General features: G+C 39.3%; 1 protein-coding gene across 9 annotated transcripts in view; it reads left to right on the forward strand.

Annotated features, from left to right (window-relative positions):
* The window catches only part of AIG1 (androgen induced 1), a 270,247-nt gene that overhangs the window by 119,982 nt on the left and 125,741 nt on the right, over positions 1-24,524 (forward strand). The window contains exon 4 of one of the 9 annotated variants that reach the window (XM_008006822.3): positions 2,759-23,096. The exons of 7 other annotated variants lie outside the window; for them this stretch is intronic. In XM_008006822.3, the coding sequence (XP_008005013.1) occupies positions 2,759-2,773 (15 nt within the window). In that variant the 3' untranslated portion in view covers positions 2,774-23,096. Of the gene's footprint in view, positions 1-2,517; positions 2,713-2,758; positions 23,097-24,524 lie in introns of those variants that run through there. One more of the 9 variants, XM_008006823.3, reaches the window with a different exon arrangement.

The raw sequence follows: 24,524 nt of genomic DNA on the forward strand, positions 1-24,524 counted from the left end.
ACAAGAGTGTGGCAACCCCCAATAGAAAATATTCAATCTCAGCCAAGTGCGATGGCTCATGCCTGTAGTCCCAGCACTTTGGGAGGCCGAAGCAGGCGGATCACAAGGTCAAAAGATCGAGACCATCCTGGCCGACATGGTGAAACCCTGTCTCTACTAAAAATACAAAAATTCACTGGGCATGGTGGCACATGCCTGTAGTCCCAGCTACTCGGGAGGCTGAGGCAGGAGAATCGCTTGAACCCAGGAGGTGAAGGTTGCAGTGAGCCGAGATTGTGCCACTGCACTCCAGCCTGGCGACAGAGCGAGACTCCGTCTCAAAAAAAAAAAAAAAAAAAAAAAAAGAAAAGAAAATTCAATCTCATACATTTTTCATGACCCTTTGATTCTGAATCTGATCTACTGAATTAGTCCCCAAACTGCCTGGTTCTTGAGGGATACTGAGCTGCTGGCTGACTTCCCTGAGCCCATTTATGCCTCTTCTTGAGGTGCAGCTTGTACAGGAGGTCCTCAGCATCCTCCCTATCCCCTTTAACCTGTGGCTAACACAGCACTCCAGCCACACTGTCACAGCCTCTGCACACTGCGCTCCTGAACTGAGTGGGTATAGAGCCCTTTTCTACCATTCAGAACTCTGCTTCTCATCCTAGTGTGCTCATACATGCATCACCTCTCCCATTACATCACTTGCTCATGCATGCATTGCTTCTCCCATGCCTATCCCTTATTTATGACCCTCTTTACACAGCAGGTACCTCTCCTGTAGCATCTGCTGTGCTGTATTTGTAGTTTGTTGCTACATTTTTTGGAAGTTGGTGTCCTTTGGGGGCAGGCAGATAGTCTTAGCATCCTCTGCATATTCCATTATCTGGCTCAGTGCTTGGCACATAATAGGTCTCAGAAATGTTCTTTGAAGGAATGCATGAATGAATGGTTGAGTGAACGAACCTCTATCACATTTCCTTATTCTCCAAGTCTAGTAACACTTTCTGGAAAGGAAATAAAATTATTTTCTCTAAGTGAACCTAAGCCGGTACCTATGATCATTGAATTTTCTACATCCTTCAGTGAGCCATTCTAGCCTTTCAGTGATTCATCGTAGAACCTTATAGCACCCTTGTCAAACTGATTGATTTATAATTTTCAGGATCCATATTCTTCTTTCAAACAAATGGCACAGCTGTATCTGATGGCCTCCAAGTGTCCAGCCTAATAACTTGCCCAAGCGCTCACAGCCTATGAGCAGCCAATCTTGGACTGGACCACTCAAGAGCTGCCCTTTCTGTACCTGTGTGCCGTGGGGCCTTTCTCCATGGAGCCTTGTAAACATCTAGTTAGAGATGCTGCTGAATTTAAATTATCATTATATTTCACCAAACATATTTCATTAAGTCACTGATAAACATTCCTGGCACTTTTTTATTATTTTCCTTTTCATCCAAGCAAGGATGATTTTCTCTTATTGTTTTTACCATCTCTGTATCTATATGCAGGAACTGAGCTTACAGGTAATGGTCTAATTCAGGTATGTGTAAACCTTGCTGTAATAAGTAGCCCAGATTGGTGGAAACATTTCCCCTTTACGCAACTCATTTCATCCTTATCAAGTACATTAATTCATTGGCTCTGGTAATATAGCTAATGATCCTGTATATCCAGGTGCTGCTGCTGATATTGCTGCTATCTCCATGTGCTGGGATAAACAGACCATTGTTAGTAGGCATTCCTTCTGATACCTAGCCTCTGCCATCACTACGTACATACTAATATGTCTTTTTTGCTCTGTTCTTTTTCCCACATCAGTTTAACCCAAAAAGAGCCACTTCATTTCCTTAGGCTGCACTTCTAATGAATGCAGACATTTGAAAGGGGCCTGAACCGGATAACCTTTCGAGTTTTCTCTGGTTTTATTATTCTGTGAAGACAGTTTGGTGTAAATGATTTAAGAGGTTAGTCAGAATGGAATTCTGTGTTCAAATGGTCTTCTTCAATTTCTCTACTGAGCTCTACTCATAGGAAACGTAGAGTGTGTTGTGGGATTCACGCGGTTGTCCTCACAAGTACAGAGCACAGTGCCTGCCACACAGCAGGCCCAATAAATAAAATTAAACAAAGTTAATGTAAACAAAAGTAAAGCCTCCCTAGAGCTAAAGATTTTAACTTATTACCGTATAATAACTAGCAAGTTAGTGTCAATCTCAATCTAAAGTTTCAAAGAAAACTGCCCCGGTAGAAATCTTATATTTTTAGCAACACTGAATTTGTACTCCTAACAAAAAAAGTAATGAAATTTCTTTAAAACTGATATAAAATGTAAGTTACTTATCCTTGGACAGAGAATTCAAATATTCCTTATTTATTGTTAAGAATTCCCCCTTCGTTATACCTATTCGAAAGATCTTTGCTTAAACTCAGAATTTGACTGCTCATATTCACACATATGGCAAATATGAACTAATCAGACCGCAGATATTTTGCTGCATTCCATGGTGTCTCATTTATTTGTTTAATTTGCAGCTATAGCAACTAGATTCCACCACTTTGGGCTTTTACACAGAACTGCAGTATGATCAGCTTGGTTGAAGTTTGGCACTCGACACTCTGCTCAATTGAAGACATATGCACAAAATCACTTACCACATTTTTTAACCTGTTTTTCACACTGGGTAGTTCTGTAATATTAGCATAAAAATATGAAAAGCAACCTTCTGCGGGGAGAGAAAGCAATTAAAAGATGTTGTGACCTTTCCTTCTGCAGCATTTCAAAGCTTAAAGTTTTCTTGGCATGCTTTTCAAATGCCCATCTGACTTTGAAGCAGGCTGCTGCTCCACAGAAAGCTTGCTCCAGCAATGACTAAAGGATTGACCTGGTGCCATGCATGCTGCTCTGCACAAGAAGGGCATTTGGAAATGACCTTGAAATGAAATTTGCCAAGTTGATGAAATACAGGCCTTCAAGGAGTGCCATTTCACAAGTGATGTACAGAAGGGTATCCGCAGCATTGTCAAAAATTGCCCCTTAATTTGGTGTTGGATGAACATGAATTTTTAACCTCCTTAAGGAATGATACTCACTCTTGATTTTATTAGTTGCATTTTGTAACAGGTTGGAAAAATTAGGTAATGGAAAACATTGGCATACCACTGTTGTTTCTTTTAGGTGATTTTTAAAAAACATTTGCTGAAGGAGAGGTTGATGCTCAAAGGATACAATGATAAATGGAGAGATGGGAGTTTAAAATGAAGGATAAGCCACAAATGAGGATGAAGTTAATGGATAGAGAAAAGATGGGAGGAAGAGGTATCTCTCTTTACTTGTAAGCTGCCCATCGATATGATTTAGACTCTAGGAGGAGGGCGTTTCTTTCCTCAGTATGCACACTCATAGAGTAAACTGTTGTCACTGTTTAAACATGTTAATTGATGTTGACACCAGTTGTTGCTATATGGTTTTCCAGTTTACTGAGTGATATATTTATGTTGCTGCATAATGTTGCCTGATTGCACTTCTCATGCTGGTGAAGTTGGCTGACATTTCAGACTCTGTATAACATGAAGCTGTGCTTTAACCTTATTTGGAAGTCAGGGTTAGCGTGGCACTGGAAGGCTGCTTCAGCTTCCCTCCCTGTGACCTCTCTTCTATAACCCTGGCAAGGCTGAGACAGTCCAAGTTTGGGGCAGTCAAGGTGAGACAGCAGAAGATTTCGGGGTACAAGTCACCTATTCTCTTACGCCAGCTCTACACTTCTTTTAACAAATACACTTCTTTTAAAAATTACTAAATAAATAAACTTCTTTAAAAATAATAATAATAATAAATAAATAAATAAGATCATCTAACCCTTCTAGAACTCTCTAAGGAGACTGTAGAAGACTTCTGGCCACTGTCATTTTTAAAATTCTAATAACCTCTACAAAGTAATCCTGGGAAACATACATCTGTAAGACCGGCAATAGCAACTTCCCAGAACATTCCCTTTTACACTGCCTGGGATTTTTCAATAAGTAATTTGGTATTTCTATAAATTTAAAGTGGATTCAGTAAAATTAATGAATTTTTTTTCTTAAAAGCTCAAACCTTCCAGACTCATCATTTTGTAGAGTTACATAAGTAAGCCATGCAACTGAGATAAAAGTCAAAGTTATGGATTATAATTGTTTACACAACTGTTCACATTTTTAATTTTTTTATTTTTTGGAGACTTTTTTAGAGTCTCATTGTGTCATCCAGGCTGGAGTACACCGTGGCACTATCATGGCTCACTGCACCCTCTGCACCCTCAAACTCCTGGGCTCCAGCGATCCTCCTGCCGCAGCCCCCCAAGTAGCTGGGACCACAGGTGTGGACCACCACACCTGGCTACTTTTTTTTTATTTTTTGTAGAGACAATGGGCTCACTATGTTTCCCAAGGTAGAGACAATGACCTCACTATGTTTCCCAGGCTGGTCTCAAACTCCTGACCTCAAGCGATCCTCCTGCCTCAGCTTTCCCAAAGTCCTGGGATTACATGCATGAGCTACCACACACAGCCCCTGCTCACATTTTATATAGTAACTTATTTTAAGAACAGTAATGTATTTGCAAAATAATTTTTTAATGCAGTAATTTATTATATATTGAAATCAAGCTTGATGATCTTTCATTAGGTTTTGCTGAGTATCATATGCTAAATTATTTGCTTATGAATTTTTCCCCAATTGCCTATATTTGGTAAGTTTGCATGCAAGGTTCTGACATAGAAAACTCAGAAATATTTCATCATTTTACCTTACTATCCTTTTTGATGTGTCTTAAAGGTGATTTGCTTTAAATTGCACTATCATCCTTTTTTTCTGTACCTAAATGTTTTTAACTGAAGAACACAATTTCCCTCAAAACCCTCATCCCTAATTTAGAGCCCTCTTATTTTAATATGAGTCATTTTAAATGTATTTCCTGAAATACTTCTCAGCTTCGTAAATAAAGAAGAGATATATCTTAGTCCATTCGGGCTGCTGTAACAGAATAGCACACATTGGGTGGCTTATAAACAACATAAACTTATTTATCATAGTTCTAGAGGCTGGAAAGTCTAAGAGCGGGGTGCCAGCATGGTTGGATTCTGGTGAGGATCCTCTTCCAGATTACAGCCTTCCAGCTTCTTGCTGTGTCCTCACATGGCTGAAGGAACAAGGAATCTCTCTGGAGCCTCTTTTAAAAGCCCACTAATCCCGTTCATTGAGGACTCCACCCCAGTGACCTAATCACTTCCCAAAGGGCCATCTCCTAATGCCATAACCTTAGAGGTGAGGGTTTCAACATACGAATTTTGAAGGGACAGAAACATTCAGCCCATAACAGGATGAGAAATAGAAAGGAAAGTACAACAAAGAACATCAACCATAAGGAACACCATGACTTCTGATATTTAATATCATGGATCACAGATTGCAGGAGTCAAGAGACAGAATAAAAAGACAAGGCCCGGGCCCGGTGAGTTTTTGATGCCTGAGACTTCTCATGCCCTTGCTCTCCCACTGACCTCAGTGCTCAGCACTGGCTTTCTTCTGTCAATATTTTCCATTTATCTTTTGGTGTAAACATTTTAGAGATGAGAGAAGTAGGGAGCTTATTATTTAGTCTGATCAGACAGTATCTTCACTTTTAAGTTATATTCAGAATTTCATTGTCCTGTTTTTTTTTTTTAAGAATCATATAAGATTATTTTTGTGTATGGGAATAAACTATAAAGCATTTTCTTACAAAAATCTTCGTTCAGTGTCCTGACACAGCTCCTTCAGGTGAACAGAGGCCTTCTTTCCAAAGCCCCAGGTAAGGACTTTCTCAACCTGTATTCTAACATGATGGAATGTTGTCCTCTTTGCTTTCCTATCTTATTGCAAACTCTCAAACATTTTCTACATTATCATCATTTATATTTATACTAGCACACATGTTTGAAAGAGATATGATCCCCATTGAAAACTGTTTTCCTTTGAAAGCCATCCCATTTCTAGAGGTCTTGATGATGCTTTCTTCTTTCCATGCCATTGAAGTTGCATTAATGTTGGTCAACCCTGGGTGGCTCAGGTCTCATACTCAGAGGTTCTGATGGATTCTGTCTGGGATAAGACAAATAGATATCTGGGATATCTATTTTTTTTTTTTTTAATGCTCCCTTACATAGTTCTGAGCCACATTTGAAGATCTTTGAATTTGTTGGTCTCACAAGCATCCCTGGGGTTCAAAAAATGTGGTTATTGGAAGAACACAAAGTAAGGGAAGCTGTCCTGGTGATACCTAGATCTGAGCTGAATGGAGATTATGGCAAAGAGACAAACCTGAGTTAATCTGCATAATCACGCACACATAACTCTAATGGGTTGGTTATAGGGTGGTATCTTTGCCTCAGTTTCTATTGCAATAAAATACTGGCACCATCTCAAGATTCTCGGAAAATTTAATTAATATTAATATTTAATATAAGATTAAAAGTGTACTACAAGTTTCAATTAGCATTAATCCTTTAAATATGGAGTTAAATCATTTATAACTAATTAAAGACTGCAGTTAACAGGGGACATGAGTTTTTTCTGGGTTACATGAAACAAAATATAAATCTTTTATATAACTCAATTTCCTACAGAAAAAAACTTCCTTGTCAGTGGGATTTTAAAGTTTTATTTTATTTTCTTGGATCTCATTACTTTTCCATAAATCCTATAAGCAGAATTACAATGAGGTGAGTCATAGTCTTAACACTTTTTTGGAGCTGCTTCTGCCAAAGCAGCTTGGAATATAGAGGATTTTCGAAAACTGTGTTTGGGGAACATGGGAAGGTATGGGAAAGGAAGGAAAGGTGGGAATCTAGGAGGAAAGAAGGAAGAAGGAAAAGAAAGGGAAAGGGACGGGAAGGAAGGACACAAAACATTTTACTTTAGATTACATTTAAAAAATCTTAATGGCATTTATAAATGTAAAACTTTTCTGGTATCTCATTTGCATGTTTTAGACAACCCTGAGGTGCAAATGATTTTGGGTTTCAAAAGTTCGTTCATGAGCCAGTTATTTGGAACTGGAAACACGTTTTCCCATAAAAGTTTTGTTATATGAGTGGTAATTCATTTTTGAGGCTAGTTCCCAAACTCTCCTCATTCTGTTTTGAAGCTGAATTATCATGCATTTACAATGATAAACAGTAGATTATACAGTTGAAGACTTGTAGATGTAAAAAACATAAAAGTGATAAAATCAATTGTTTAATTGCTTTAAACTTTTAACTTCAGTGCTGGTGCTGGAGGGAAAGCAGATTTAATATCAGGAGTCTGAGGGTGTTCAAGACATCTAAGGTTGATCTTTGAGAGCATCCATCAAAGAAGCAGCAGCCATTCTCTCGGGAGGGCCTCTGCAGTCATGCTATGTGCTTCAATCTGGTCACTAAAAAGCCACATCCTTAGACTGAATGAATAAGTCCTCAACAAAAATGCCTTCTTTTCTTCCTAGGCCAGGCATGGTGGCTCACGCCTGCAATCCCAGCACTTTGGGAGGCCATGACAGGTGGATCAGTTAAGGTCAGGAGTTCGAGACCAGCCTGGCCAATGTGGTGTAACCCCATCTCTACTAAGAATACACAAATTAGGCAGGCATGGTGGCACATGCCTGTAGTCCCAGCTACTCAGGAGGCTGACGCAGGGGAATCTATTGAACCGTGGAGGTGGAGGTTGCAATGAGCCGAGATCGTACTACTGCACTCCAGCCTGGGCGACAGGATGAGACTCTGTCTCAAGGAAAAAAAAAAAAAAAAAAAGGCTTACTTTCTTCCTATAACCAGTATCAATGGAGCACATATTATGTGCTAGGTGCTCCTCACTATTTATGCTAGCAGGCAAAACAGAAAGAACTCCTGTCCTTGTGAGTTTATAATCTAGTGAAGGAGACAGATATCCAAATACCTGTACAAGTAGATGACCTATGATCCATCCATTTTTATAAAAAGTTATTGTATGAACATTCAAGTCCATATAAATTTACAAGGAATAGTGATGACACATAGAGGGTGGATCTGGGGAGTGGAATATATAAATCTTTAAGTAACTGCTAGGGGCCTGCCACTTCCATATGCTATCACATTTGTTCCCTAAGTACCGCTGAGTGGGAGGGATCATCACCACCATTCCACAGGTGAGGAGCTGAGACTCAAAGGAGTTAAGGAATCTGTCCATGATGATCCAACCAAGAGCCCGGGTTCAAATCAAGTGTGTCCAGCTCCAGGCACTTTCTGCCCATCTAAACTGCCTGCTCTGCAAAACCACTCTGAAGATATTTTCTATTATTTTAGTCAATATGAACGTATCCATGCAATAATCTCTTTCTAAAATTTAGTAATAGAAGCCATGTTGCCTCACCTGATAGTGATGCATTCCTTTCTGCTAATGAGACCTCTTTCCACTTCTCCTCTGACACGGTTAGTGCCCTCAAGCCACAGCCAGCCTATCTGTGGCTTCAGGTACAGTTTTCTGTCTTTCATTCCTACCATATATTTTGTCTGATTCTTCATTTTGTCTTGATTTTCACCACCCTGAGCCTTTCATTGCAAGCTGCTTTGACCTTTTGAGAAATAGTGAGAATATATAGAAAAGAAAAAGACTTCTGTCGTGTAAATTCCACAAAGCTCTCTTTTTATATCCTCCACATGACCTAGAACAGGGCCTTGCACTTAGAAGTGAAAAATAACTATTGGTTGTTAAATGATCATAGCAATTCTGAAGGACAGTTCTGCTTATTTTAAGGAGAACTAAGAAGTTGATGGCTCTGGCTTTGTATGTGAACTTCGTTGTAAAACGTACTGCTGTCCTATTCCTTAATAGAGATTTGTCTCTTGTGTTTTCTTATGTTTACCACTCGTAAATGGAATGTGAAGGACAATGATCACAGCTTACATGCGTCACATTCGTTCCTCTTGCTGTGCTAAGCCCTTTTAGATAATGTTTATTTAATCCTCACAACCTGATTATTATCCCATTGCATGGAAGGGCATATTGAAGGTTAGAGAATTTCAGGGATTTAGGAGGAAAGTGAGGAAATAAACTTTCTCCTGATGATTCAGCAAGTTATAGGAAAAAAAAAAATAGGGGAAGAAAAAGGATATATATTTCAGTATAGATGAGAGATATAAATTGCTTTAAGTATAATCAGTAAAATGTGGGAGAGGCTGGAGAAAGTCACAAATGATTTATGAGGGCATGATTCTTTCTGCTTGCCCCTGTGTATTAGTCCACTCTCATATGGCTATAAAAATACTACTGGAGACTGGATAATTTATAAAGGAAAGAGGTTTAATTGACTTACAGTTCCACATGGCTGGGTAGGCCTCAGGAAACTTATAATCATGGCAGAAAGGGAAGCAGGCATGTCTTACGTGGCGGCGGCGAGAAAGAGCAAGCATGTGAAGGAAGAACTGTCAAACACTCACAAAACCATTAAATCTCATGAGAACTCACTTACTATCATGAGAATAGCATGGGGGAAACTGCCCCCATGATTCCCATCCCCTCCCATGAGGTCCCTCCCTTGACATGTGGGGGTTATGGGGATTACAATTCCAGATGAGATTTGGGTGGGGACACAGAGCCAAACCAAATTGCCCTATCATGTTGATGAGCAGGGAAAAGTCCTGTGCAAACTGCAGTTTTTAAATATGAGACATTCTCTTGTCAGGTGATCATAACTTGGGTTGACTTATAAATTTCTCAAATCCATCTATTTATTTGGATAATTTCAAGTCGAGTAGTTTATGTGTGGATAAAAACCTAAAGGTCCCTATAGTCCCTCTGGCCTGGCTTGTGTTTTTGGGAGTCCCCCAAGATGCTGTAACCCCAGGACCCCTGGAGAACCTGAACATGTGCTTGATCTCTCCACGTCACGGCAGGTGGCCCCTAGCATGCTGCCTGTCGTCACTGTCCCTGATGCTGTCCTGCAGCGGCACCCAAGGCTCTCTAGGCACATCTGCAGCTTTCTAGACCAGAACCATAAAGAAACAAGGTTTTATCTGTCTAGTCCCACTGGAAAGAGGGAGAAGCCCCGTTGTGAGCAGTACTATGGAGGAGTCCCTAGAAAGTGGACCTCACCCAGAGAATGAAGAGGAGTCGTAGTGAGAGATTAACCCATTCATAGAGATTGGCCCAACACATATTTATTTAACCCCTTGTTTCTGGGATTGTTCTGGATATTGACTGGGTTCCTCTTGAGAAAGAACAGCGAATAAAGGAGGGGAAATTAAAGCTCCTTGGAAGGGTGGAGAAGTGAAGAGCTCTGGGACCACTGTAAAGGCTGAAGGTGGGAGTTTAGGGTGGCTATGGTGATTTAGGGAGCAATTTCCATTTCATGCTGAGTCTAGGGAATTCGGAATATTTACATATAGCTGGAAGAGGAGGTAAAGGTGGAGCGTAGCTGGAGGTATGATTAGAGAAATAAGCAGGGGTTCAGATCCTGGAGACTCCTACATACCAAAAACTAGTTTAGGTTTTACCCTGTAGGAAACAAGAAGTAAGGCTAAGTTGTGTGTGAGTACAATGATTAGTTTACACACTGGAGAAATGGGAAAGAAAGGAAACGTGACTCGGTGTTATCCTGATAGCTTTGGGAAGTTTTTGAAGAGTTTTAAGCAGGGGGAAGTTGGGGTCAGATGAACATTTTAGAAGGCTTCCCTCTCCAGGGCTGTGGGAAAACGTTGACAAGCACAGGCTGGATTTAGGAAGGAACAGAAGAAGGCTGAGAGTGGAACCTTGGCGACCGGCCACCCTGAGGGAGCGCGGGGGAGGACACAATGCAGGGAAGCTGGGAGGGAGCCCTTGCCAGGGAGGGAGAAGATCTCAGGAAGGAGGAGTGCAGGGCAGCTGAGGAGAGCACTTCCAGAAGGAGGCAGGGCTGGCAATGTCCTGGGCACAAGGAGGTCTGACCAGACAAGGACAGTGGCTGGCAGAGGTGCTCCTGAGTGCCAAAGTGATGACAAGAAAAGCCACCAGAAGAAAAGAGGAGCCTTGCCTGGAAAACAAAAAGCAATTAAACATCTTGTCATGTGGCATTTTTTTAGGGGAAAGATGATGGATGGCTTCATCTTTTACTTGATCCCGAAGCAAGGGCAGATTGAGAAGCGGTGTCTGAGGGGCAGATGATTTTCCCCTCTGGCCTTGCCTCCTTCTGACCTTCTATTTTCTCCCAGTGAAAGAGGTGCTGCTTCTGGCCTGTGGCCTTATTTAGCTGGCTCGGAACTTTTCCCAGCTTCATGATAATGGCCTTTGGTGCTCTTTCTACTGCTTAATGTGCTGTCATCCAGAATAATTCTTTTCTATATTGATCTGAATGGCAATCTATAAATAAAAAGGAGAAATCATAGGAGAACTTACAGAAAAATGGGAAAAAGTAGTTATTTGTTTCGCCCATTTCTGGAGGGGAGGAGAGAGAATCTTTAAAATAATCTCCCATTTGTGCCTTCTCATTCGTCAGCACATCAGAAGCAACAAAAGCAACACACACACACACACACACACACACACCCCCATGATTTGATAAATTGGAAAATGGCTGCACAACTCAGATTATATGTCTTTCTTTAAAATTTTCTGAAATCTGATGTAGATATTTAAGAGCCTTCAGAAATTTCCATGGGTGTGCCATTAGAGATAAGCCAATTGTTTTTGAGGGGATTCAAAAAAGGAAATGTACTTTATCTAAAGAGATGAAATTGGACTCAACTTGGAGAAATGGTTCTCTGACCAGATGTCATTTAAAGGCATTGCACTTTGGGCTCCAGGCGTTGACTGTTTCTCAAGATAAATATGCATCTAGGAACCAAGAAGGGCATTTTCAAAGACTGCTGTGAGTTGGTATTATAATGTGCTAAGCACACCCTTGACGTCTTTGGAGGTCTGAGCATACAGATGAGACATAAATGCTTCTCAATTCCTTCTCATAATTTCTCTGATCTTACTGGCAATAAAAGAAAAAAGAAAAAAAAAACTCTTCAGGAACATAAAATGTTATTGAATTTGCAGTAGTTGTCATGGTTACCTGCATAGTTTCATTGCTTTATTAATGTGTAATTCCTCTTATTTCTGGAAATATCATTATAGTGAAACATAATAGTCTGCAGCCTCTTAGCAAGTTTCTCTGTGTATCTCAGAGATGCTGACAATGGCTGTGATGAATGTGTGTGTGGTTTCCGGGTCACCTGCATGCTGATGATCCAGCAACTGGGACATCATTGTTTAGGAAAAGACAACTTAAAGCTAATGACTCTTGAGAATCCCTTGAAAGTTCAAACATTTCTCGACACAAATGTGCTTATTGTTTTTTTCCATAGGACAGTAATCCAAGGCTTTACTCTTTTTCTAACTAAAGTAATTTATGTTTTCTTACATTAAAACTTTTTAAAGCAATTATTTTTACTTACTAAAGTCACTTTGAAGTGCTCAGGAAACTTTTTCTGATCAATTCTTTTTAAAATGATCTTTATTAAATTTGTTTCTTGTATTATAGAAAGGCTTTTGGAAGACACTGTTAGTAGAAGTTTTTGAGCAAGTTTTTCTAAGTGTATTCTCCCACTACTCAAGTAGAAGCTGAATAAAATAGTTCATTAACTTATCTGTCAGGCCAGCTGCTTAGGGCATACTGATCCTCATACTCATTTCTCTTTTTCTTGGGCACTCAACCAGAAGACATTTTTCAGCATCCCCTGCAGTTGGGTCTGGCCATGAAAATTATGAGACGATAGAATGTGAGTGGACATTATGTAATAATTTGCAGATCTGGCCCATAAACACCTTCCACAGATCCTCTAGTCCCTTATTTCCAGGTTGGTTGGTAAGTCTGCCAGTCTAGATCCTTGAATAATTGGGTAGAACAGAGCCTCACTGTAGGTCAGGAACATCTATTGTTACAGAAAGGAGACAAAGCCTCTGAGATGTGAAGGTTCTGTATTCCATCCGCTGGTATTGCCTTATCTGATGCATGCTTATCAACATTTCTTCTAAGTGGGCCATATAATCTTTGGGAGAAAGTCCATATTTTTCATCCATGAGTATCTCCCATAACTTCTTTCATAGCCTATAAAAAAGAAGTTGGTGTTGTATACCCCAGGACTTCCCAATCAATGTCCTGTGGTAGTGTTGCTGTTTTGGAAGAGTCCTGCAGACTTGAATGGCTACAGCAATAGTGGATATATTGAAAATTATCAGACCCTGTGACTTATGTGTACAGAGAACCAAAGGAAAGGAAATTTATCTTTTCTGGATACTTCTGTGTACCAAGTACTATGTTCAGTCCTCTGTTTACTCTCTATAATTGATTTTCTATGGACCGCTATCATTCCATTTTACAGATTTTTAAAGTGTCATATAGTTTAAATAACTTCTTCATAGCTAAGAGGTGGCAAGGGAAAATGCAAACAAAAGTTTGCCTGGAACCAAACCCAGCCAGCCTTTCTGCTTTGCTGCTTCCCATGGCGTATGCTCAGTTAATGTCTGTTGATCACCATGCTCCGGGACAGCATCTGACAGCTAGTAATAATTGGAAACATACACAGACAACATTTGATTATCTGTGGCGTTGGGAATAGATGCTCTTATTCAGTTTTTAGAAAAATTATAAAACTGACATTGTTGAGTTTTACATTCTATCTTACGATACCAGAACAGCTGTTTTAACAGATATCAAAATCATTTAAATTGATGGTCTGGAGGTTAGCAGGACGGTTCTTCCTCATGAGGTCATCTAGGGCCCCAGACTCTTTCATCTGGTTGCTTGTGGATCTTCTGAGGTTGTTCCTTATCTGCATAGTGGCAGATGGCCTACCACACCATGTCTGTATTTAAGCCATTAGGAAAGAGGGGATGAGAGGAAAGGGCACATTTCTTTCCAATTAAAGTCATGGCCCAAAAATTGCACACATCACTTTTGCTCCCAAACGTTGCAGGGTTGCACGGACGTCTAACTGCAAGTGAGTCTAAGAAACATCATCTGTAAGTACCAGTATATCTATCCTTGTGGAAGAAGGGGATGAGAGAGATTGTGGGACAAATAGCAGCCTTTGCCATACCTTCTTTCCTGTCCTAATCCTTAATAAACCTACAAATAAACTGCAAAAAAGATCCAAAACTGCAGTAGCAGAAAAGGGAAGGAAATGAATCATGGAAACTAAGTAATTCAGAAATTGAAGGTCTCCTTTCTCCTTAACCTCTTCCAGTGCATATGCTAAAAGAATCAACAGTTCATTTCTTGCATTAAGTTGCTTTAAAATAGGCTATAACTATTTAAAGAATCAGTATTTCAATAAAATGATTGCAATGAATTGAAAATATTTGAACAAAGACTAGGATGTTAAATCATATTAAATTATTAGAATTAATTTTATTAGGTTTGACATATGATTAAATTATAAAACACAACCTCATCTGGTAAAGACATTTACTGAGATATACATAAGTGAAATGATACAATGTCTGAAATTTGCTTTAAAATACTCCAGCAAAAGATGGGGGCGGGGATGATGAATAGTTGAAATTAAATTGGTAAAAATGTTAGTTGTTGAAGCTGGATGATGGGTTCATAGGGGTTTATTATGCTATTCTTTCTACTTTTATGTGTATCTGAAATATTCCATAATAAAAGCTAAATAAATACTTGTTCCAAGAAACAAAAATAATTTTTGGCTGTGTCCTGATTTTCATATGAGCTCATTTCTGTACTCCAGTTAAGTGCTTTCTTAAGTGTCCAGCGTATTATTTATTCTGCATGCGTATACCAGAAAACTTATTGTCATCTAAAGAATTCATTAACAATTTGCTTTTGAGTCAACTAAGCAAGATTTTGGTGAGTGGCCGCTTCATCCAGTGATAGAAGGGCTATAAAAAGCAAGTAAGATAAGGCCCCTCTCAACAAGTTTAAAGTCGACTCAGGCAAACAAGACAGTCCCTCAGATAAATCTAATTTAAGAGAAGTATACAAGAAGGCTTAAATGTTAGGAGATCACATCAAATTAGAAGGATCAGGAAGAGTTTCCTGGATTAGATAGTATAAACTTTAAAGGAAGGGTAGACTTTTGACAGATGGAAGTGGTGGGGAGAGTGGCTTCCACCAGGAGAAAGGCTCCAAGCCAAAGAACATGTGATAGTTTCCTGGTGACAGGAAAGAATGATATGATTTTGAGCATGGGTATCTGGATGTCTCAATAGAGTATATCAGGAAGTGAAGTGGATCTGACTGAGAAAATTGATACTTTTTATAAGGATGTGTAGTTTTGAGATGCTGGTGCATCTCAACATGAGATGTTCATCTCAAAATACAGTATTGGAACACAGAGAAAGGTTAGTGTGGGTAATTAGCCACCGAAGTTGAAAGTTGAAGTTGTAGGTAGAGCGTAAATTTACTACTGAAGAGAATAGAGAAAATACTTTTTAAGCCAGTTTCATTGGAGTAGAGGATGGAAATTATGACATCATTGTGAAAATGACATAATGATTTCAGTTCATGTTAAAGATACTAGGAGTCACTGGTGTAGCAAGAGCTATATTCCCTGCACACCCCCTCTACTGAATTCTCAGTATTTCCTTATCCACACAGTGCCCCCATATCTCTTTCTTTCTCCTTTCTCCTTCACTCTAAGCTTCTCCAAAGAGTTGTCAACCCAGAATATTTCCACTGCTTGACTTCCATTCATCTTTCAACCAACTCTGAATCAGAATACCTTTACCATGCCACTGAAACTGTTAGTTATCAGTGACTGCCACATTGACCAATTCCATGAACACTTTTTACACCTCAGTTCCCTTGACTCTCTGAGCAATGCTTGACCTATCAGGCAAGTCCCACTTCCTTGGAACTCTCTCTTCCTGGCTTCTCATTTTGCTTTTCCATTTCTTTGTAGGCTCCTCCTCTCCTGGACATTTACGTATTGCATTGCTTCAGGACCATTGCTGGACTCTCCCTCTCTTCCTACAATCTCTTCTGGAGGGAATTCTTCCTACTCCACAGTTTCACCCAACAAAAGTCAACAGAGCACCCACATTTATATCTCATTTGAGTTCTAAACCTACCAAGTATCTCACGTGGATTTCCCATAGACATTTCATATGTAACACATCCATACTGAAAGTTGGACTCCCATATCCCTCCCAAACCTATTTCCCATCTCAGTAAATATCAGTCATTGCCATGTACCTTGCTGCTCAAGGCAGTAAAGTAAATCATTTTGTTTGCAAAGAGTCCATGGGACAATTCTATCAGGAAGCCCAAGCAGATACCACTTTATTATGAAATATTCTTTGAACCCCAGACTGTTCCCAAAGTGGCTAAAGTTTGTAGGCCTTAAAAAGAAAAGCTCCCAAACTGAGTACAGTGGTTTGTGCCTGTAGCCCCAGCTATTTGGGAGGCTGAGGTGGGAAGATCACTTGAGCCCTGGAGTTTGAGGCTATAGTGAGCTATGATCATACCACTGTACTCCAGCCTAGGTGACAGAGTAAGACTCTGTTTCAAAAAAATATCTTAAAAATTAAAAAAATAAAGCTTTCTGATATAACTTCATTGCTACATAGCTGTTTGATTTAGGCACCAGTGCTAGCTTTAAATTTAAATCTGTAGTTGGCTTTGCACTATATATTTTTAAAGGATGTTTTGGGCTACTTATACTGAGAAACTAAGCTCTTTGAGTTTGACCACACTTGGTTACAGACAGGATTATCCTCAATGGGCCCCATAAGTAGAAGGCACCCCACGAATAATCTGAGAGATGCAGATGTTGCTCTTCTATCCATTAGATTAGAAATCCATAGGTGTGGACATCTCCACAACCTTTACCATGCCCAACCTTTACTAATGCTTAATTCTCCTCTTTGGTAAGGACCTGGGGATCCTTTCCTTCCTATCCCACTAGGTCCTGAGAGAATGAAATTAAAGTAGGCCTGCATTTTATTCATGCCTCATCAATCTGCATTCTCGGAAAGGCACAATGATTTGGTGGAAAGACAGCCTGCTTCTAGTTCCACCTCAGCAACTAGCAAGTTAGTTGTAAATCTGATTAATAGAGTCATCCTTACCTTTTTTCTGTACTTTCCTCCACATCAAACACATCAGAACACATCAAACACATCAGAACAACAAACTCTGCTTGAGTATTTGCTTTGTGCCAGACCCTACCCTAAATAACAGATGAGGGAAATGAGGCTTAGAAAGTCAGTAAATGACAGAAAGATACCCAGTTAATGCAAACCCACAATTTAAATTCAGGCTATTCAAGTCTACTCTTAACAACTCTCTTATACCACGTTGCAGAGAAACGACTTCTGGATTTCTTCTTCCTCTCATTCCTACTGTGCCACTGATGTAAGAGGTACCATCAATTTAATTTAATAACAGTTTTCAGGAAATAAAGTAAGCACCACCAAATCAAGTGTAGTTACAGTGGGCCTGTCTTTTAAAATCCTAACCAATGTTTTTTTTCCTTCTTGGTAATTCCTTTTTTACTTCATGTCCCTGAAGCTAAAATCCTCAGGGACAGCTAATCACAAAAAAACAGGCAGATTCTTGGCTATTGACTTCTAAAATTGGGTCATGCAACTCATAAAAGATAGCCAGGAGCCAGGGTTAGTTTTCGGTTTGGTTTGGTTTTAATTATAAGACAGAATTTGTTAAAGATAAACTTTAAAAATTTTCTTTAATGTTTCCTTTGCATATCAAGAACTAAAGCCTGACCATTCTCACATCAACAGTAGAGTTTGGGGAGAATTAAGGATGATGTCAGAGAAGCTTCTTGTCCCAAAAGAGATTATGTTTTAGCTGCTGGCAGGAGGAGAATCTGCAGTTTAGATGCTGAAGGATGCTGAGAAGGTTCTACATTCCCTGGTGCCCCTGGAATGGGAGATCACTGAAACCCCAGAAGTGTTTTGAGAAATCCCAGCATACAGGGAACCTGGGTTTGATTTCTAGAGCATCACTTCCCAGGAGAGGAAGCAAGCAGCATCCCAGAGGACTGAAAGGCAGCAATCACTAGTGGAGGTGTCCCAGCAACATGGAAAACATTTTAAGATTCATGTCCTGAGAGACTGCCCTGAGAGGGTCAGAAGGGCCTTGGTGACCTGATGAGGGAACATCATCAGTAAATTTGATATGGATTCTCTGTGCTGGAGGCTGTGGAAACAGAAACAATGTCCACAGCAAAAGCAGCGTGGGTAGAAGTCTCCATCAAAGATGAGCAGGTAATGAACCAGGTACCTCCCCCATGAGGCCATGATACATATGGGCCTTCTTAGAATTACTATCCCAGGAAAAGATAAGGAAAGTTAGAACTCTAATTTGACCATGTTTAAATTCTGAATTTGACTGTGAAATAACTGAACAAGATTTAATCTCTTGGAAATGGCTGTAGTTTCAGCAGCTAAATTACTGAAGGTCACATAGCTAGACAGTCTCCATGTTTCCTACAGCCAAATGGAATAGTGGCTTGAGACCTTAAGTTAAATTACATTCAAGAAAGATACAGGATGATTACAAAATTCACCTTTTGACTTTCCACCTTAATTTCAAGATGCAAGTAAATTTCAGTATCAATAAAATGTTTTAGACTGGAAGAAGTGCAAGATATATTCTCATCTCTCCATCTCTACTACCAGTGCCTAATCTATGTCTTACCTATACTGTGCCCTTTAAACTGGGGACATTAGGCTCTTTCTATGTACTTAGGAGCAAGAAAACTAGAACCAGTGGATGGAAGCTTTAAAAACACAGAATTCTGTGTAGACTCAGAGAGAGTTTCTCACAGTCTCAGATATCCAGAGATAAAATGAACATCCTTGGTTGGAACCATGAGCCATATCCCTTGACATGCTGTATCATGGTTGAGGCACCTACAACAAAGAAGGGACCTTATGAAGAAGAATTCAACAGAAGACATGGCTGGATGATTTCAGCCTTTTACATCTCTTTCAATTTTGAAATTCTACCACTTTAGAATGAAGGTTGTGAAAACCAAATTGCCATGTGTTTACAGAGTGGAAAGTGAGAAAATAAAAACTGTAGGTATAAAGTAGTCTTTTAGAGATAGCTACCACTGAGGGAAGCAGAGCTTTATCATGTAGTATGGTGGGACTGAGGGAAGATTTTTAACACTGGGAAGAATTGAACAGATTTGTAGATAGAAGAAGGGAGGGAATTAGTTAAAAAATGCAAAACTGAAGGTTAGAGAGGGCTCTGTTCCAGTATCCACTGTTGTATAATGTACTTCCTCAAAACTTCGTGACTTTAAACAATTATCACTTTGTTATAGCTTAGGATTGTGTTGGTCTGGAATTGAGGCAATGCTCAGCAGGGTGATTCTTCTGTTCCAAGTGTGGATGACAGAGGTGACTTTGTGGTCTTTGGCTGACATTGTATTGTGCCCTTGGTGGGAATGGCTGGAAGGCTGTGCTCAGCTGGAACTGTTGGCCAGAATGCCTATTTGTGGCCTTAACAGCCTCTTAGGGTAGTCTGACTTCTTTTTGGCAACTTACAGTTCCTAGGGCAGTATTCCAGGTGAAACTGCCAGGCTTCGTAAGCCCTAGCCTCAGAAGGCCAGAGCATCACTTCTGCTGCTTCTTATTGGTCATCAGTCAAGTCCCTAAGGCTAGCTCAGGTTCAACGGTAAGAACCAGATGCGCCTCACAGTGGAAGGAGTAGCAAAGAATGTATTGCCATCTTTCATCTCCCATACAGACAGTTAATAGAACGAGATCCTGAACAATGTGCGGAGTCCAAACTGAGAGGAAAGGTAGAGTGATTATCTTTAGAATGGGGGAAGGACATGTCCACCTCAGAGATAAGGACAAAGAAAAGGGGTTCCAGAAGGTGGAAACAGAAATTTTGAGATGAAGATGAGGGAAAGGAGAAGGAGTCATTTCTACAGTTAAGTAATCCAAGCCTATCTAGTAGAAGAGGAGTTTCACATAATAAAAATTACGTTACCCACCATCCATGTCTTTTACCTCTGGGTTGTTTCCTCATTCTCATAATATATTGTCACTGATTTTACCACATATATCTTCCACAGACTTCTGTCTGAAAACGCTGTCTGCAAGATTTTTGGCTGAGTTGTTCAATGCTTTTTGTGTACCAAACACATGTAGCACACCAAACTCTGGTGTAGTCCAGGGCAGTGGGGCAAGTAAATTAGCTTCCCTGGAAAATATGTCCATCTATATTCCTTATTCCCAGTCCATGCTTTTAAGGGATAGAGCACACCAGCCATGAACCAAGGCTGGAGTAGCAAAACATGAAATCTGCTTTCTACAAATTATCCAGATAATCTCTTCCAATCCCCTTCTGGATGAAAAACAGAGCCACATGAGGGTGACAGTCTGGCAGGTATTCAAAGCTGCAATGACCATGGCTTGGCTCCTGTTGTATCCACAGAGTTTGACTGGGTTAATTTATACAGTTTGTCCTGTATGAGTCCTTTTGATAAGTGTCTTTAGAACCTTCTAATTCATTTAAAAGGAATGTTTCTCTTTGGCTTCATGTCTCATTCTTTTCACATTATATGTTCCGGTGATAAATGATGGATGCATAAATATATTACCTTTGCTCAATCAGTGTTTTCTGTTGTTGATGTAAAGTACACAAATTGGATTGGTTTCATGATAGCTGAATTTGGAATGTGACATTTTGCCAAGTCAACATCACACTCGCCCATACAATGCAGATGTGAATTTTGCAGTTGTTTTGTTTTTAAAATTGTATATGTCTGTGGTGCCATCGATTAATGTAATATTGCATTAATGTGCTATTACAACACTCCAGGGCATTCATGAGGTCTTTCAGCCAGCAGCAAAGAATTCCCCAAACAAAAGCTTTTAATAAAATACAGATTGCAGGGCAAAGAAAAGTATCAACCATGAGAATTTATGGATAGCAGAAGTGCTTGAGGAATCAACTTTTGATGGCCTTGCCAATGGAAATACTGTGTAATTGTTATATTATTTCATTCCCCTCCAAATCATTAGAAATCATCTATCTATCTATTCATTTATTGAATCTGTGTTTTTAAATGACCCAAGGTATTATGCCTGTGTTGATCCATGACTTCTCTTTTTCTTATTAAGTTTCCACTTGCTCCGGTGCTTGTATAGACACACTGTCAGATCCAAAAGGTCAGTGAAGGCTGACACAGCCACATGTGTGACATGGCATTAACTGCAGAAATTAAAATTGAATCCGTCACTGTCCACTGTAATAGCTGGCAGGCAACTTTCTACAACGCAGTGTTGATGTAATTCTGGCATGGAGTCATTCTGGATTTATTTTAAGTAACAACTATTTTTTTTTCCCCTTTTCAAGGTAGTTCGTAATCTTTAACCATTGCATTTTCTCTATCACAAAAATCTGGAATAATATTTTTCTAAATCAATTAACTGATGTAAAATTTAAGTGAATAAAAATATCCTTGGTATAATATACTCAACTTTGTAAATATAGGTGCCACTGCCAGCCTGCTAACAGAAGGGCATAAATCCAACTCCACTCATTTTCAGATTTCAGAGGTTAGTGGTAGTATTTTCAAATATCCATTTAATAAGAGAAACAGAGGCAAATCTTTGCTTTTTTGGCATAGGTCTACCACAGCCCTGCAGTGGATTTAGCATTCAGAAAGTAACATTTCTCCTTTTAACCCTCTATAACTTGTAAGATCAGGAAGAAAGCAAAAAGATACAAAAACAAAAACAAAAAGCATAGAGGTCTTTAATTTAAAGAAAATTTTTCTGTAACCAAGTTTTATGAGTCAGCATTTTGATATAAATAATTTACAGCAATAATTATGAGATCATTAAGTTCAAGCATGCAGAAAACCATTTCATGGTCTTTGGTAATAGGGCTGATAGAGGCCAACTTAAATGAGCTAGGCCACTGATTGTAATAATGTGCCTTCAGAAGTTCAACTAGTGTTGATGTTTAGAGTGGAGACAAAAATAGAAGGTATTTCTCTTATAGTTCAGTGCTTTTAGATCTGGACATTTTTTAATGGGCACTGCAAAATAAATGTCAATTAAGATATCATAAGTAATATAAATTCAAGAGATATTAAGGTGCTGCCCCTGTATCCATAAGAGTGGTACATGGAGCATGTTGAGGAACAAATGAGGGGAGTTGTATCACACCCTCCAGGTAATCTTCTTTTTGTGAATGCAGTTTTGTTCCCCTCCTTTGCCCCAATTGCAATGACTTAAGACTTAGATTCCATTCCATGACTGTCTTGCTAAAACCACCAGATAGAATACCTTCCATGTCCCAAATATACAGTCCTCTTGTGTTTTTCTGGTGTTTGTATTCCCATAGTTGCAAATAAAAAGTATATTTTTAGTTTTAGAATTTTCCTTTCCATTAAAAAAAATCCCTGAAGATTTGTGGCACCACTGTTATTTCTGTTAATGTCATTGCTTCCATAGCAGCAAGCAAAGACTTTGTAAGAAACTATGTTTACAAAAAGCAATTATCTAAGCGAACATTATAGCTACATGCAGCAAACTTTCAATTTAGATTTCCCATAACCATTACAACACACACACACACACACACACCCACACACACACCTGTTCCTTCCCATTTGTGTCATAAATACAGTGTCATCAGCTATATCCTCGTGTCCAGAAGCAAGGTGGAACTAGTTATTTGGGCTTCCATAGCAGACTGAAAACTCAGGCAACTCACATTCTTGGTCATAGAAGGTGAGTTCTTTCCTGATCTCAGATTCCAAATGGGAGTAGAATATAAAATCAATGAGTTTGTGCTGATCCTTAGAGTAGATTTAAGGAAAAATTAGAAAGGAAATGAAGAAAATAAATTCTCATTTTTTTCACAGTACATTTTGCTAAGCATAAAACATAACATTGACAGACATAATTCATTTTGCCTAAAAGGTTTGTTACCCTCAGAATTTCAGTCAGTAGAGTTATGTCTTTAATTTAGGATATTTCAGACTTGCTTTACCATCTTCTGGGTGAGAGATTTTAGTGGCCATTCTATAGAGAGATGAAAATGTCTGTCTGTATAAAGGGTAATTTCTAATTGGCTATAACTCAATATGAAATGAGACCAGAATGCCATCTAAAGCATTCTAAGGAATGCATTGTAGAGGCTTTTTCTTCTTGTGAGTAAGACTGGCCTTCTTGAATGTTCCAGTATGCCTTGTTGTTACTAACTTTCTCTGAAAAAAATGAATTCTGAAATCTTTCTGATGAACACTGCCCATGTTCTATTGCACAGATAAAAGGTAAATAGGAAATAAAATTATCTTTCTACAGTATTTTCAAGCAACACTCTTTATTAAATAATCTAACTTAGCAACTTCTGGCCACAGAACTCTGTAGCCATTGGATAGAAGTACAAGCAAAATAAGAGCCATGGGCCACTTTCTCCCTTTCTGCTGAGAGCTTACATTTGCATGGAGAACACAGCCACGAATTCAGAATAAGATAAATACATACAAATAAAAGAGGCAAAGTGACACATATGCAGCCAACTGTGTTATATAATCAGGGGCAGGAAGGGTCAGTGCTGCTAGGTCTTGTTAGACTGTCAAGGCTTAATTCTTATGAGACATTTTAAGGAACGGAAGGCTGTAATTTAGTGAGGAGGAAGAATAGCATTTGTCAGATACATCCAGCAAAATAGTGGCATCATAAAATCAAGCAACGCTGCAGAAATTAAAAATTAAACTTACCATATTCATACTGCATAAAAGCAACCCCATAAAACTGTCTAATCTCACACTTCATCCATCAAAAGCCTTTCTAAACCATTTTAGATATTTTCCCCCAGCTATTCTAAAATTCACTTTCCTTATCTGGAAAATGATCTCCTAGGATCCTTAAAAAAAAAATCTCCATTTATAATTTAGGAAAATTGCCACAGCCGACAGAAATGAAGGTGGTGGAGTGCTCAGGGAAGCTGCAGGAAGAAGCAATTGCTGAGAGGAGATGAAGAAAGATCACCACCCTGGGTCCTGCAGTAGCCAAATGGCAGCAGCTAGACATAGAGGACAAGCAGGAGAAAGGCTGGGGGGGTTCGCCTCTGGAGCCTGATGTATTAAGAGCAGGGCCCCCTGAGTGTCTCTCTGCACTGGGAAAACTTTTAGTTAACCTAGAAGGTTGGCTGAAGTCACCTCACCCCTGCAGTTCCTGCAATAAAGAAAACACAGCCCTTGCTCTGACCCTTTAACAAGAAGCAAATATGTATAGTTGTGATCCATTTACCAAGTACTGAATTTACCAAACATCTCTTCTATGTAGGTATTGAACAGGATACTAAAATCGTGGTCATGGTCACCCATTATATCATTGTGGTAGGCAGACTCATGTCCCCTAAAGGAGTCTTAATCCCCAAAACTTGTGAATATGTTGCATGGTAAAAGGGAATTAAGGTTTTAGATGAGATGCAAATTGCTAATTAGCTAACTTTAAGATAAGTAGGTTATCCTGGATGATCTCAGTGGGCTCATTGTAATCACAAGGATCCTTTAAATAT

The sequence above is a fragment of the Chlorocebus sabaeus genome, chromosome 13 (assembly GCF_047675955.1).
Source record: "Chlorocebus sabaeus isolate Y175 chromosome 13, mChlSab1.0.hap1, whole genome shotgun sequence".
NCBI classification, from domain to species: Eukaryota; Metazoa; Chordata; class Mammalia; order Primates; family Cercopithecidae; genus Chlorocebus; species Chlorocebus sabaeus.